The sequence below is a fragment of the Cucurbita maxima genome, unplaced genomic scaffold (assembly GCF_002738345.1).
Source record: "Cucurbita maxima cultivar Rimu unplaced genomic scaffold, Cmax_1.0 Cma_Scf00012, whole genome shotgun sequence".
NCBI classification, from domain to species: domain Eukaryota; kingdom Viridiplantae; phylum Streptophyta; class Magnoliopsida; order Cucurbitales; family Cucurbitaceae; genus Cucurbita; species Cucurbita maxima.
Genome location: NW_019272028.1, coordinates 3,794,409 through 3,808,994, shown reverse-complemented (window position 1 = coordinate 3,808,994; position 14,586 = coordinate 3,794,409). Strand labels below are relative to the sequence as shown.

General features: G+C 34.1%; 2 protein-coding genes across 2 annotated transcripts; both read right to left on the bottom strand.

The window, feature by feature from the left end:
* Window positions 1-1,663: 1,663 nt before the first annotated feature.
* Window positions 1,664-4,670, bottom strand: LOC111487697 (U-box domain-containing protein 2-like). The gene is made up of 2 exons (XM_023135195.1): window positions 4,286-4,670; window positions 1,664-2,780 (listed from the first exon to the last, which is right to left on the bottom strand). The coding sequence occupies exons 1-2, from the start codon at window positions 4,603-4,605 to the stop codon at window positions 1,925-1,927; spliced, it is 1,176 nt and encodes a 391-aa protein (XP_022990963.1). The 5' UTR covers window positions 4,606-4,670; the 3' UTR covers window positions 1,664-1,924.
* A 2,540-nt stretch (window positions 4,671-7,210) lies between these two features.
* LOC111487701 (uncharacterized protein At1g66480-like) lies at window positions 7,211-10,978 on the bottom strand. The gene is made up of 2 exons (XM_023135199.1): window positions 10,242-10,978; window positions 7,211-7,502 (listed from the first exon to the last, which is right to left on the bottom strand). The coding sequence occupies exons 1-2, from the start codon at window positions 10,902-10,904 to the stop codon at window positions 7,437-7,439; spliced, it is 729 nt and encodes a 242-aa protein (XP_022990967.1). The 5' UTR covers window positions 10,905-10,978; the 3' UTR covers window positions 7,211-7,436.
* Between the last annotated feature and the right edge of the window lie 3,608 nt (window positions 10,979-14,586).

The window sequence follows — 14,586 nt, the reverse complement described above, 5'->3', positions numbered from 1 at the left end:
CTTGAGTTGTTACAAATAGTATTAGATCCAGACACCCACCGAGTAGTGTGCAACACTAGTTCCTAAAGGAGGATGGATTGAGAGATTCCACGTCGGTTGGAAACAGGAACAATACATTCCTTATAAAGGTGTGAAAACCTCTCTGTAGTAGACGTGTTTTAAAACTATAAGACTGACAACGATACGTAATGGGTCAAAGTGAACAATTTTTTTTTTTTTTTTTTTTTTTTTTTTTGCCTCATTCACATATTTTTTTGAAAAAATACATAGAGTTCACCCAACACAAGAATGTTTAATTTTGAAGTTTATATGATTAAGTCACCAAAAAAGAAAGGTATCCCGGTTAGTATAGGTAATGACTATTAATTCTCTTAAAGTACCGCTCATCTACTTGAGTATCACATGATCGCTACTTAATCTATACGTCTTATCCAAACTTTACAACTTTTACTAGGTTCTTTAATAGCTTCTCATAATTAAAGTAATTTTTATAATAACATGTTTAAATTTTGGCATTTCTTCTTTCATCCCTTCTCCCTCGAAATTCTTGGTCCACTTCTCAATCCATATTTTGCTCTCTATCTGGGGATGACAATATTCTTCCAACACGCTCTTTGTTTTAGTGTTCTTACCTCGTTCTAAAAGGAAACAACTAGAAATAATCACGATTCATACTCTGAAAGAAATTATTAAATGTATCATTTGGAAACCGATGATTGCTTCATATTTCTCCTAAATGGTTTACATCGGAATCATTCAATAACTACGTGTTTATTCGTCAATCATTTTGACTTTTTAGTCAATGAGGTTAAAAATGTGATGCAGACTTTTGCTTTTGAACACGTGTATGCATATAATAGACAATCGAAGATCATTTTCTTTCTTTTGCCTTCCAATAAGATTTGGATAGAAAAGGGATCCAAGGCAAGAGTGTTGCACTAAAATCACTTGTAACTCAAGGAAAGTACATATTCTCAATTTCCTTTTCCTTCTTTCTTCATTTGCTTTCTTTTGCTTTGTGATCATTGAGTACTCAGGCTTTATGCTAAGCATGCACATGGAGCTACATCTATACTAATAATTCATACAAACTCATACGACAATCCTGACCAAAAATATCAGTTTCTAACAACTATCTAAACTATACTCGAGTTGACATACTATTCCAATATTTCAAAATACCATAAATTGACTGAATGATAAGAAATAACCTTTAAAAAACTTTGAAGGTAATCGGCTAAAGCAGTGATGGTCACCTACTTAGAATTTAATATCCTTTGAGTTAGATTGATCCACCTCCTTCTAAGCTCTAAGTTCTTGCTAGCACTCAATTCCTCTCTTCAATCAATATATGACCCTCTAATCCATCCTCTTTGGGGCCCAACATCCTCACTGGCACACTGCTCATTGTGCACCTCCTTTTGGAGTTCAGCCTCCTGGCTGGCATATTATCTAGTGTCTAGCTCTGATACCATTTGTAACAGTCCAAACTAACCGCTAGTAGATATTGTCCTCTTTGGACTTTCTCTTCCACGCTTCCTCTTAAAGGTTTTAAAATTTGTATGTTAATGAGAGATTTCTACATTCTTGTGAAGAATATATATTCCGTTCTCACAATAATCTCACTAGAATAGAATAGTAAAAGAAGATGGGCAATTCAGGATCAGAAGGAAAATGAACACTTCTAAACTTCACTATTTCTATACTGTAATACAACAGTTTCTTTACAGAACAAGCAAGAACTATGATCTCAACCTCATACAGATTCAATTCCCAGTTTTATTGACATTTACCAGTCTCCCGACACTCACACAACCTGCCTGGACTGGCTTGCTTTCCTAAATCTTATTTTCATTTCCTGTTTTCTAACAGTAACAACTATCGAAGTTTTATCTTACAAACTCCATGATAAGAACAAATTTTGTTACTTGGAAGAAACTTCAGAGGTGCATGTATTAATAGGCATATCAGTAGGCGTGCATACCAGAGCCCTTCGTTGTAAATGCCTCAAACTCTGCTCCATACTTACTTGCACCATCTCTGCCAGCATCTTCTTCGCTTTACTCGATTGATCGTCATCTCCATCTATCTGAGAGATGATGTTGCAAACAATGTTCTCAATCGTGTCAGGTTGAAGCTCGGATCGTGGATACGGAGAGTCCCTTAGTAGTCTCAATAGTGTTTTAGCCTTTGACTGAGATTTAGGTGTTCCTTGGACAGTGAGTTCAAGAAGGCCAGGGATTACTCCTTCTCCTAAGATAGGCTCTCTGTATTTACACCGGTCGCTCTCACACATCGTCAATAGTGCACCGACAGCGTGATCACGACTTTGAAGCGAGCCATTCTCAAGCACTTCAACAACTGCAAGAACTCCACCTTCTTCAGATATCAAAGCTATTCTACCTTCATCAAAACCAACTAAGGATTCAATCAGTGAGCAGCACTTCTCTGCTGTTTTTGAAGATTTTTTACAAGTTTTCAGCAGACTAACTATTGAAGGGATCGGCTTCGAATCGAGAATGATGCTAAGATTACGTGGAAGCGTCGAAAGATTGGAAAGAGCCATTACAGCATCTGCCCTTGCTTGTGGGCTTCCACATCTAAGAATCTCTACTAGAAGGGGAATTGCACCAGCAGCACTTATTAATGGCTTATTGACGGTAGAAGCAGATAGAGTAAGCAAGGATGCAGTTGCATTCTCCTGTAAGATCAAACTCTCTGATTGAAAGAAACCAACTATTGGTCCCAAGGCACCAGCTTCTACAATTTTGATTTTATTCCTGTAGGAATAATGCAAGAAATTAATATATGAAGGAAGCAGCCTCTTAGCTTGGTACTACTAGTCAGAATAACACATAGAATCAATTACCAGATACCTATCAGCAACAAACTAAAAGAAGTAGGCATCATAACAAGATTGTTGTTAGGAATTCAAAGCCACTGATAAATCCCATGTGCTAGAAGATACAAGACAGGGCACGTGACCATGTGAAAGTCATGTATGAGGAAGAAAGAAAGAACAAGGTGTTAGGAACCATAGCTCTCCACAGTGGTATGATATTGTCCACCTTAAGCATAAGCTCACGTGGTTTTGCTTTTGGTTTTCCCAAAAGACCTCACACCAATGGAGATGTATTCCTTACTTAGCTGATGTGGGATTCCTCTCTCAACAATCCTTCAACACAGGGGCGAGCTTAATATGTCACGTTTACCAGACAAAATCCACATATGTGCTTATTCAGACACATGTGACAGAGGAGCTGCCACTGCCGACATGGACTCTCGTGTATGTTTGGTTAGTGTGTGACATGTAGGCCACTCAATTTAGATAGCAAGAATAATTCAATGGGGAAGGGAGGAACTTGTAATAGACAAGCGAGATAAACCAGTAATGACAGAGAATCAAACCAGTTTTAAGGGGAAAATAAAACGAATTTCCATTTAGAAAGACTAAAGCCATCTGTTCATGATCTTTCCTACAAAACCCTTCAACTGCTATGTCTTCAAACACAAACCCACCGCTAGCCGATATCATCTTCGGGCTTTCTCTCAAAGTTTTTAAAACATGTCTGCTAAGGGAGAGGTTCCTACACCCTTATAAAGAATGTTTCGTTCTTCGTTCTTCTCCTTAACCAATGTGGAATCTCATAGAAACAGATGATCAACATCATCCCACATCAAAGAAAATATCTGGGCAATTCTATTTGAAAAAGAAAACAGACAAAAGAAACACATTTTTTATTTCTAAGGTAGCCAAATTTGGGTAATCAAAGACCCCAACTACCGCGTGGCATGCCAACCAAACTAAAAAAAGGGAGGTGGGGAAGCCTCCAACAACAAAAGCCAAAGAAAACAACAAACGAAGCTCAACATGACAAAGAATTAAAAACATAAACTCGCAAATTCTTTATGAATTAAAAACATAATCGTTCTGTTAAAGGCATCCATCCAAGAAAGATATTGCCATCCAATTGGCCAACGAACAAATTTATTTAAATTTCTTAATAGATTTTCGTTCGCATATCCTCACTGGCCAAACACGTAAGAAGCAGAAAAGTAAAAAAAAAAAAAAATAAAGCACAAAGGGAGGGAAAGGAATAAAGAAGAAAGTCTCTAAAGACAATCGCAGAGTTCATAAAAAATTCGGAAAGCGTTAACTAATCCAATTAATTAATTAATCAAAATAAACATAAGGAAGCAAGTTAATGAAAAATTCCAGAAAGCATCAAAAGAAGAAACGGAAATCAGGGCATAAGGAAGGCAAACAGATCTAAGAGGAATTTACTTTTCGTCTTTGACGGCGAGATTGAGAAGGGCGAGGAGAGCAGCTTCAAGGTGGGACTCAGGGGAGTGAGGACGGTGGAGCATGGAGACGAGATGAGGGATTGATTCAGAGAGATGGCGGCGGCAGCGTTGGGAAGTTTTGGTGAGGCGGCGAATTTCGCAGGCGCCTTGGAACTTGGAATCGGGGGAGTCGGATTGGACGAGGAGGAGCGCCTTGTGGACGGCGACCTCAGGAGACAGAGTGGCGGTGTCGGTGGACCGGTGGTGGTGGTGGTGGGGGTGGGGGTAGCTGGTGGCGGGAGAGGTACAATAATAATCCATGAGGAAGAAGAATTGAAAATTGAAGAGAGAGAGTGGAGAGGTGAGAGAGAAGGAGAGAAATGGAAGTGAAATTTAAGAGGAAGATAAAGGGGAGAGTGTGGCTTTAAGCAACAGTTACTAAATTATAAATTAATTGATGTTTTAATTTTTTAAAATATGAAAATATATGTTTTTCTCAATGTATTTTTTGAGGGTCGGGGCAATATCGTAATATTTACAATATTAGTACGATATCACACTCGTTAGGAGTGTGCAAGTGAAAGTTCCCGATCCTTACGATAGTATCAAAATGTAACGGGCTAAAAGATATAGTATCTATTAGTGGTGAGCTTAAGTTGTTACAAATGATATCAGAGTTAGACACCGAGTAGTGTGTTAACGATGACGCTGTACCCTTAAGACAAGTAGATTGTAAGATCTTACGTTAGTTGCAGAGGTAAACGAACCATTCTTTATAATGAGTGTGAATTTCTTCCTAACAAACATAATTTAAAATTGTGAGGCTAACAGAGATACGCCTTTAATAAAAATTTGAAACTTTGAATTAAAAAAAATATATATATATATTTAATACGTCATTCTTTACAAGGGCATAAAAACTTCTCTCTACTAGATGTGTTTTTTAAAATGAAGCTGACGACAACAGATAACAGACCAAAGTAGACAATATCTGTTAGCGGTGGGTTTGAGCTGTTATAAATGGTATTAGAGTCAGTCACTGATTGGGGTAGAGCTAGACTCTCTTCATAATTGACGCGTTTTAAAACTGTGAAGCTGATGACGATATGTAACGGACTAAAATGAACAATATCTACTAGTGGTGGACTTGAGCTAATTACAAATAGTATCAGAGCTAGATACCGAGCAGTATGCCAGTGAGGAAGTTGAGCCTTAAGACAGGTGGATTGTGAGATTCCACATTGGTTGGTGAGACGAACAAAGCATTCTATATAATGATATTTTTCACGTTTTAAAAATTATGAAGCTAACGATGATACGTATCAGATTAAAGCGTTCAATCTTAATCCTTTGTTTGAAACGTTGAAATTGGGAAGGAATTGGTTGTTTGATGAAGCAAGGAATTGATAAGCACTTAAGGTGGGATTAATATGGGATTGTTGCTTTCATTCAAAGAAATTAATACCTTAAATTAAAGTGTTTACTTGTCCCATACGCACCTCCTCCCTTTATTCAAATTTCAATAGCCACCTCAAACTCATAATATTTCTAAATCTTTTTCTCATATCTAGATCAACTTGCAAACGTTCGAAAACGTTCGAAAGGACTCATGCTACTCAATTGTGGGAATTTGTATAACCACTCTCATAAAAGGATAATCTAAATTCTACCTTGATTCAATTAAAACTTCAAGAAAACTTACAACTTTACGTAGGTGGCAGTGGATAGAATGGATTAATCTGAGGATAATTTGAGAACACGCTAAGAAAGTCAGAAAATTTTTCTTAAAGAGAATAATGGGTCATTCTATGGAATATCGAGGACATGATCTTTTTTCTTTTCTTTTTTTTTTTTTATTTAGAAAAGAGAACATGAAATCATCCGTACAGGCTTAATGAATCTTAAAAATAATCTGAGACCTAGTCTATATTATTTTAAAGTACTTGAACTTGAACCGAACAACCTAATATGATATATTAATTAGGGATAAACAAAAGAGTTATAGATTTATTAAAATTATTTTAAAATTCAATCCCCCCCGTTAAAAACAAAATTAAAAGTTAATAGACTTATTATATATGGCGTTTGGAATCTTGATGTAAGGACTAATCTTAAGTCCAAAACATCCTGATTTTATTTTTTAAAATAACAAATTCTGATGGTAGATAGTCAATCCATTTATTTATTTGATCAATTTTGTAGTTCGCTATAAAATGAGACGCAAAATGAGGAAGCCACAACAAAATTTTTTTTTTAGAGTTATAAAAGAAACTTCGAGTTCATATTGGTCATGGATTGAGAACGAGAATTGAATTCTCTGAGATCTAATATACCGTTGTTTATCAGTAGCTCAGTAGTAGAGTCGTTTGTTGTTAACCGATTGGTAATCCTACGTAGAGAGATTTGAGTAGTAGTAGAGTCGTTTATGTGAGAGTCGAAGCCCCAAAAGGGGAATTGGGCATTTTTTTGATAGGGGATCAGGGTGGTTTTCCTTGGAGATGGAAAATTCGCCCGCCCGGTTTTATCAATTTGCAAATTCTTCCTCAGTTAGTTAAAAGAATGAAATTGGCTGATATTATGACAATACTAGGTAGCATAGATATCATTATGGAAGAAGTTGATCGTTAAAATGATAATTGATACATCACAAGTCCAAGATATCAATTCTTTTTCGAGATTGGAATTCTTAAAAGAAGTCTATGGAATTCTATGGGTCGAGGGATTCTTAAAACCAACATTCTTACGACTAAAGAGGCAGGCAGAAAACAGGGAGAAAACTCTTTGCTCCTAGTTCTCATGTAGCTGGATTCTCCGAAACCACAAGAATCCCAAGTTGAGAGTAGGTAACCCACACGTTCCCAAATTTATGAGAAATTATGATATGCCATTACCAAATTTGATGATAGAGATGTGATCCCCACACCCAAATCAAACAGATATAATTCATTTTATATACAAATCTATATATATATATATATATTAGAGTAATTAACATCCCTAATCTGAGCAGACTCTGAGTCTATCAAATTTGTACTCTTTTTTGATGTAAGAGAATGAAGGAAGCTCTAAAAACAACACATACATATACTTGCCACATGCTCTGCTTCATCTTCATCTTCATCTTCTTCTCTTAATCCAAAACTTTGGGTGTGCTAGTGATTGGGTGCTACAGCTAAACCAATTTCTCCTTCATCCATCGCTAAGAAACTCACCCGTTTCTGTATATTTTATTTCAAGTTAGCTTCACTCATCAATCAATCCGACTTCATATTTAAATTCAAATCTAGGCTAGTAACCTACTACTTCTAATAGATATTATCCGTTTTGATTTGTTATGTATCGCCGTCAACCTCACGATTTTAAAACGCATCTGCTAGAACGAGGTTTCTACATTCTCTCTAGTAGACCGTTTTAAAACCATGAGATTGACGACAATATGTAACGGGTTAAAGCAGACAATATCTACTAGCAGTAGAGGGCTTGGACTCTTGTAAGAACTAATGAATCTATTAGTCAAACTCTAGACTTTCAATTTGGTATCTAGTAGATAAAAACAAAGATTTAAAGATTTATTGAATAGATATGAACAGATGAGAAGTTCAAGAAAGTTGAATGATCCAATAAATATGAACAGACAAAAAGTTCGAGAATTAAAATATAAGAAACGAGAAAATTAGGTGGAAGATATAATTGATACAGAAAGATTAATTGTTTTATTCCGTCTCATTTTCCAGATGCATACAACAACCAAGGAAGCAACTAATCAAACTTCATTATCGATCTAAATAAAAACACAAATTTTAAAAACAACTTGAAGTCTGAACATTCAAAATGAAATGATCAATTTGTTTGATTCAAATTTTGTATTTTCTTGCCGACGTAGTTGATAACCTACCAATCTGTCTGTGCCCTCTCCACTTCTGAAACTACCATTTTTTTTCTTTCCAAGTTTCAATCAGTGGGCCTTTAGCCACTGATTTTAAGTTGTTTTCTATAAATATAATATGTATTTATTTATTCATTCATAATATTCAACTACCAACTTCCATTTTTCAATCAATAAATTCTCCTACAAAATAAAAATTATATTCATATAAAACTGCATAAACAAATCCATAATACATGAATGGTTGTCTATTATTTATGCCTACATTTATTTCCTAACAATCAACTAAAAACTTCCATCATCACCTATCTGTTTCATTAATTTCAATCCTAAGTTGATATCAATTTTAAATTTCCTGAACTTATTATGATACTCACATCAATTTGAAAGGAGAATGGATTAGTGGAAATCTCTCTCCAAGAGACATATTTTGAAAACCTTAAAGAGATACTGGAAAGGAAAAGCTTAAAAAGAACAATATCAGCTAATGGTGGGCTTGAGCGGTTATAAATAATATTAGAGTCGGATACTGGGTGGGGGTGCCAGGGAGGACACTAGGCTCCGAAGGGGAGGTGGATTGTGAGACCCCACATCGATTGGAGAGAGGAACGAGTGTCAGCGAGGATGTTGGCCCCTAAAGGGGCATATTGTGAGACCCCACATCGGTTGGAGAGGGAAACAAAGTATTCTTTATAAGGGTGTAGAAACTTCTCCCTGACAAGAAACGTTTTAAAAACCTTAAGAGAAATCCCGAAAGAGAACAATATCTACCAGTGGAGGGTTTAGGATGTTACAAATGATATCAGAGCCAGACACCGGGTAGTATACCAGAGAGGACGCTAGGCCTCGAAGGGGGTGGATTGTGAGATCCCACATCCATTGGGGAGGGAAAAGAAGCATTCTTTATAATAGTATGGAAACCTCTCTCTAAAGCAAACAAGTTTTAAAAACCTTAAAAGGAAGCTCGAAAAGGGAAGCTTTCTATCCATGTCTTCCTCCAAACTAGATTCATTCCCTCGACCTTTTACTTAGATGCTCACATTTTTCCATCAAATAATTGAAATAAATAGTTTATTAAGGTGGAAATATGTTAGAATAATGAGACCAAAAACCTAATTTTCACTCACTTTGGACCTAATAATCATTTAATTAAAGATTAGTCCTCTTTGGTTATGGAAAAGTCAATTTTGGTCCTCCACCTAAAAGGTACTTTTCTAGTTGTATCACTGTCTATCTTTCCATCTAACTTCCACTATCCTACTGTAGGTCCTTAATAATTTAAATTAAGAAAGTAATATAAAATCCATAAATCCTCCTCACATATTATAATTATGGATAAGTCCAAAAGGGCAAACTTGTCCAATAAGGGTCTACTTTTCCTATTGCTTATCTAAACCTGACGTAGTGTCTACATCCAAATATTATGCTCCCTAATGTTTTGTTAATCAAAACTTAAATTTTAGATATAAATATTAATAGAATAAGATAATTGAATATTTTGAAATCTGGTCTAAATAAATACAAAATTGTTTTTCTTCAACTTTTTTTTTTTAAAAAAGGATAAGGTTATTTATCAAAATACATTAACGTTCGTTTCCTATGTTTTACAAATTCATTTCAAATCTTAATTTTATAAATTGAATAAATTTTTAAAACATTTACCAAATCTAAAAACAAAATAACTTTGACCAAATAAAATGTTTAAATTAAGATTTTTTATTTAAATATTTTAAAAAGGTATTCACCGTCGTATACCCATTGGGCAAAGTCAAATTCGAGAAGAAAATCAAATTTACCTATTCAAATTTGTTGCCTTTCAAAATAATCAATCATTTTTTTTAATTTTTAATACATTTTAATATATTTTAATATATTTTAATAAATTTTAATAAATTTTCGGTTGTTAAAGACTCCAACAATTAAACGCACAGTTTGTTGGGTTGTTCATTTTCTAGTTAGCTAAAATGCTTTTTTAAAAAAAAAATAATTAATCTCTAAAAGGATATTTAATAAATAAATGAAAATAAAATTAATGGACTGTCAGAGCGAAAAAATTGAACGACGAACATACCTCGCGATGAACCTTCGAATTTTCCCTAACGCTACTAACAAGGCTGGGTTTCCACGGCTCCGGATGACGGCCGGCGTCGACGCCACCGGAACCGGCAACGGCATCGCCATGGCCACCACCGCCGCCGCTATTGACCTCGTTCTTCAAATAAAGATTTATAATCTTCTCCGCGATTTCTCCTTCATTCCGACTCTCCTCCATCAATTTAGCGACCTGCGATCTCGGAATCTTCATTTTAACCTGCATCGGGCCGCTATGGAAGCGCGGCTCAGCAGAGGAAGCAGTGGCCAGTACTGGAGACGGTCTAGTAATAGCGACCTCCGACATCGTCCTACGCGAGAGCATGAGAAGGTCGAGACGATCCTTGGCGGACATATTGACGCCAGAAGAACGAACTCGCCTCGGAATCCGCTCTGGCGGTTCCGGATTGGTGATCTTCGGTAACTGTAGAAGAAAATAAATCTTCTTCTTGTTCAAATCCTGTTGCGGCTCTAATGGCTTGGCCTTCACTCCGTAATGCTTAACAGCCTCCGATTCCATCAGAACATGATCCGGATAATCTTTCAAAACCTCTGAAACTCGAATCGGCGTCTTCAATTTCAGAATCTCTCCGTCCACTTTCATTACCTTTACTCTCCGTCTTCCCCCAATACTGTTCCCCATTTCCCCAATTTTCCCTCGATTTCCGTTTCTTTCTGTTTTTGCCCAATAATTTTCCCCCCTTCTCCTCTTCTCTGTCTATCCACATATATATATATATATATATATATATTCTTTTTCCGGTTATTATTATTATAATATTTAACTATATAAAAAAAAATTGTTTATTTTTTATTATTTTAAGAATATTTTTAATCGAATTAATATTACATTAAAACTATAAAAATTCGTTTAAATATCAGATAACGTCGGTTAAATATAAAATAATGACACTCAAACGTATCGAATTTTTCATTAATATATTAAAGATAATATTATAATTTTTAAAATACGACGAGTATTTATATTTTTTATTTTTTTATTTTTGGAAGGAGTGAGCATGAAAGTAGTTGAAATAGAGGGGATAAAATTTGAATAATGAAAAGAAGGTGTGAATTTGTGAAAAATCGACGAAGATTCCGGGTCAAATGTATAAATATATTAAAGTTTTGATGAATTAGTAAATATATAAAGAAATTAAAAAAAAACACAAAATTAAAATTTTGGGACCCATCACCTTCTTGTAATTGCAGGGTAAGCCAAATTTGAATTTCACTCTCTTAATATTAATATAATATATATATATATATATATATATATATATTATATTAATAATGGGAAAAGGCAAATTTGGTGGGGTTATATAAATATTTGATTCTTTTCCTATGAAAAATCAGTTTCTGGAAAATAAAATTCCTTTTTCATTTTTAATTAAGTTTTGACATAATTTTTCAATTTCATACCGTATTAATTTGATTAAATCTTTGAACTGTTCGTTTTAATTTTGAAGCTTCTAAGAAATATTTCGGGCATAAAATTAAGATATTCCTGTTATATTGGATGGAGAAAACAACAAAATATTTTTTATAATAGAGAAGTTATATTTTAAAATTTTGAATAATTACAAAGTAATAATAATAATAAGATTAAATAAAATTTAAAAAAAAAAAAAAACATGTTTTTTTTTTTTGGTTGGGTTTGCATGAAAGTAAGATAAAGGAAGGAGGGCGGGCCGCCGGGTGTGCAAATTTTGACTTGAATTCCTAATTTAGGAAGGAACCTTTTCACATAAAAGTTAGGTCAGGTACGGACTATTCTCCCATAATTGCCCAAAAATATGTATAAGCTAAGCTCGTATGCTAGAATAGAAGTTCTTCATCATAAGGTTAGGAACCACGGATTTTTACAATAGTATGATATTGTTCATTTGAGCATAAGCTCTCGTGGTTTTGCTTTGAGTTTCTCCCAAAAGCCTCGTATCAATGAAGATTATTTCTTACTTATAAATCTACAATGATTCCTTAAATTAATCAACGTGGGACTCACTTCCAACCATCCTCAACATTATTAAATGTGAAAGTAACGTGTTTCTCTCTCCTGTATTTCTCTCTCCTGTATGTTTTTTTGGTCGAGCCTATAAATTATACTTAAAAATCAGTATAGTTAAAACCGACTTGAAGTTGAAGAAAATGAATCTATATCGCGTGTGTTTTCTTCATTTTTTTTTCTCTCTGATGAGGCTCTTCCTTGTGATGGAAGCTTATGGCAATACTTGATGGTCGAGCAAATGTAATGATATGAGTAGTTAATAAGGAAAACTAAGAGAAAAGCTCAAATCTTACTACAAACTTCGTGCAAGCAATGACGATTAAAACAGTGGAAAAACCAGCACGAAAGACCCCGAGCTAGTTGTACGACTTCAAGTGATGAGGAATGAGATTACACTTAGGCTGCTGTGATTTGATGGTAAAGAAAACTATCGATGATAGTGTTTTTTTTTTTTTTTACCAAGACGAATGTCTGATAGCCAATGATTAGTTACCGATGAGACTAGTGGTGGTGATGATCTTGAATGACAAGGATCAAGTAATTTGGTACCCATTAATTCTAAACATTTTTTTTAACCTTAAAACTTATGATTCAAAAAAGATGGAAACGAAATGATATGTTTATCAAATGGAGATTTAATTTTCCCGTTCGCTCGAGGAGACATGCAACCTAATTTTGACTTTGTAATATGGCCTAATTAAACACCATAAAAGACAAAAATCCAAAATTTAATGGGAATCAAAGAACCGAAGGTACCCAAAGTTTGAAACTTGGAATAATTCGAACCAATCCGACATTGTGGCACCAACCGACTTCAATTCTTTTACTTTCATGCATGCAGCTCATGTTAAATCTCCAACCCATATGAACACTATATATATATATATATATATAAATGCTTTCACATGATAATTGTTCAATTTGTCGGTCCCATGAGCCAACCTCTTCAATTGTCGTAATGGGTCTATTTACTGATAATCATTGAACGGTTGTTAGAAAATTTGCATGTCTCTTAATACCCATTAATTATAAACTTGAAATATTTTTGTAGTTTTTCGGAGTCAAATGGTTAGAACGTTAGAAGTTAAAAATATATATATATATCATTTCAAAAATTAATATTTTAATATATATATTAGACTCAATGAAGATTTCAAAAAAAGTCATATCATTTGAATAAAATTTAGTGTATTATTTTATTTGAAAAAGAAAGTCAAAATCTTAAAAAAAAAGGGTTGAAAAAATATTTTTGAACAAATACGTCTCAACAAATAATTATGAAATAAAAATAAATTATTTACTCCAAACTGGTTTTTTTAATTAATTAATAATCATTATAATTATTATAATATAAGTTACATCTTTTGTCTTTTATAAATAAATTAGATTTTCATATATGGTTGAACTAAAAATATATAAAAAAGGCTTTCTAACTCATAATTAATTTAATTAATCATTATTATATATATTTTTTCTATTAGGAAATGTCACGACACCGTTTTGCAGGATTGCTTCACAATAATTATGAAAAAAGCTATAATAAAATATTTTTAAAATAAAAAATTTATATATTAAAAAATATTATTTTAGTGATCCGTGTATATATATATATATATATATATATATGGAGGGAGAAATAATTGGAGTAACTTTTGGGTAAATTTATTACTCGAAAGTGGCCCATTTTGAATATTCCATCAATAAAATAAATAAATAAAATAAAATAAAAAAAGAAAAACAGTAGCCTGGTGGGTACATATCATGATCTTCGATAAAATATTTTTAATCCACTCCCTTTGGGGCCAGCATCGAGGAACAACGAGAAGGCTGACACATTGTCTGCTAGGGAAGGTTTTCAGAACCTTATTACTAAGAGAAGGTTTCCACACTGTTATAAAGGGTGGTTTGTTCTCATTTCCAACCAATGTGGGACATCACAATCCACCCCTCTTCCGGCCCAACATTCTTACTGGCACACTGTCTCGTGTCTACCTCCCTTTGGAGAACAGCGAGAAGGCTAGCATATCGTCCGGTGTTTGGCTCTAATACCATTTGAACAATATCTGCTAGCGGTGGATCTGAGTTGTTACAGAGTGAATGTAAAATATTAAGAATATTAAGAGTATCGGAATCGAGTGGTTTTTTAATTGTTTATTTTATTTCCACAAACATTATGGCATTGACTTTGTTTAGTGTGGAAAATTAGAGAAGTAACATAATATTTTTGTGGGGTCATGTCATTTACTACTTTTCAAAAACATTATGAAATTTTTATTATTCAATTCTACAAGCACGTGGTATTCTTAATCTTTCCAAA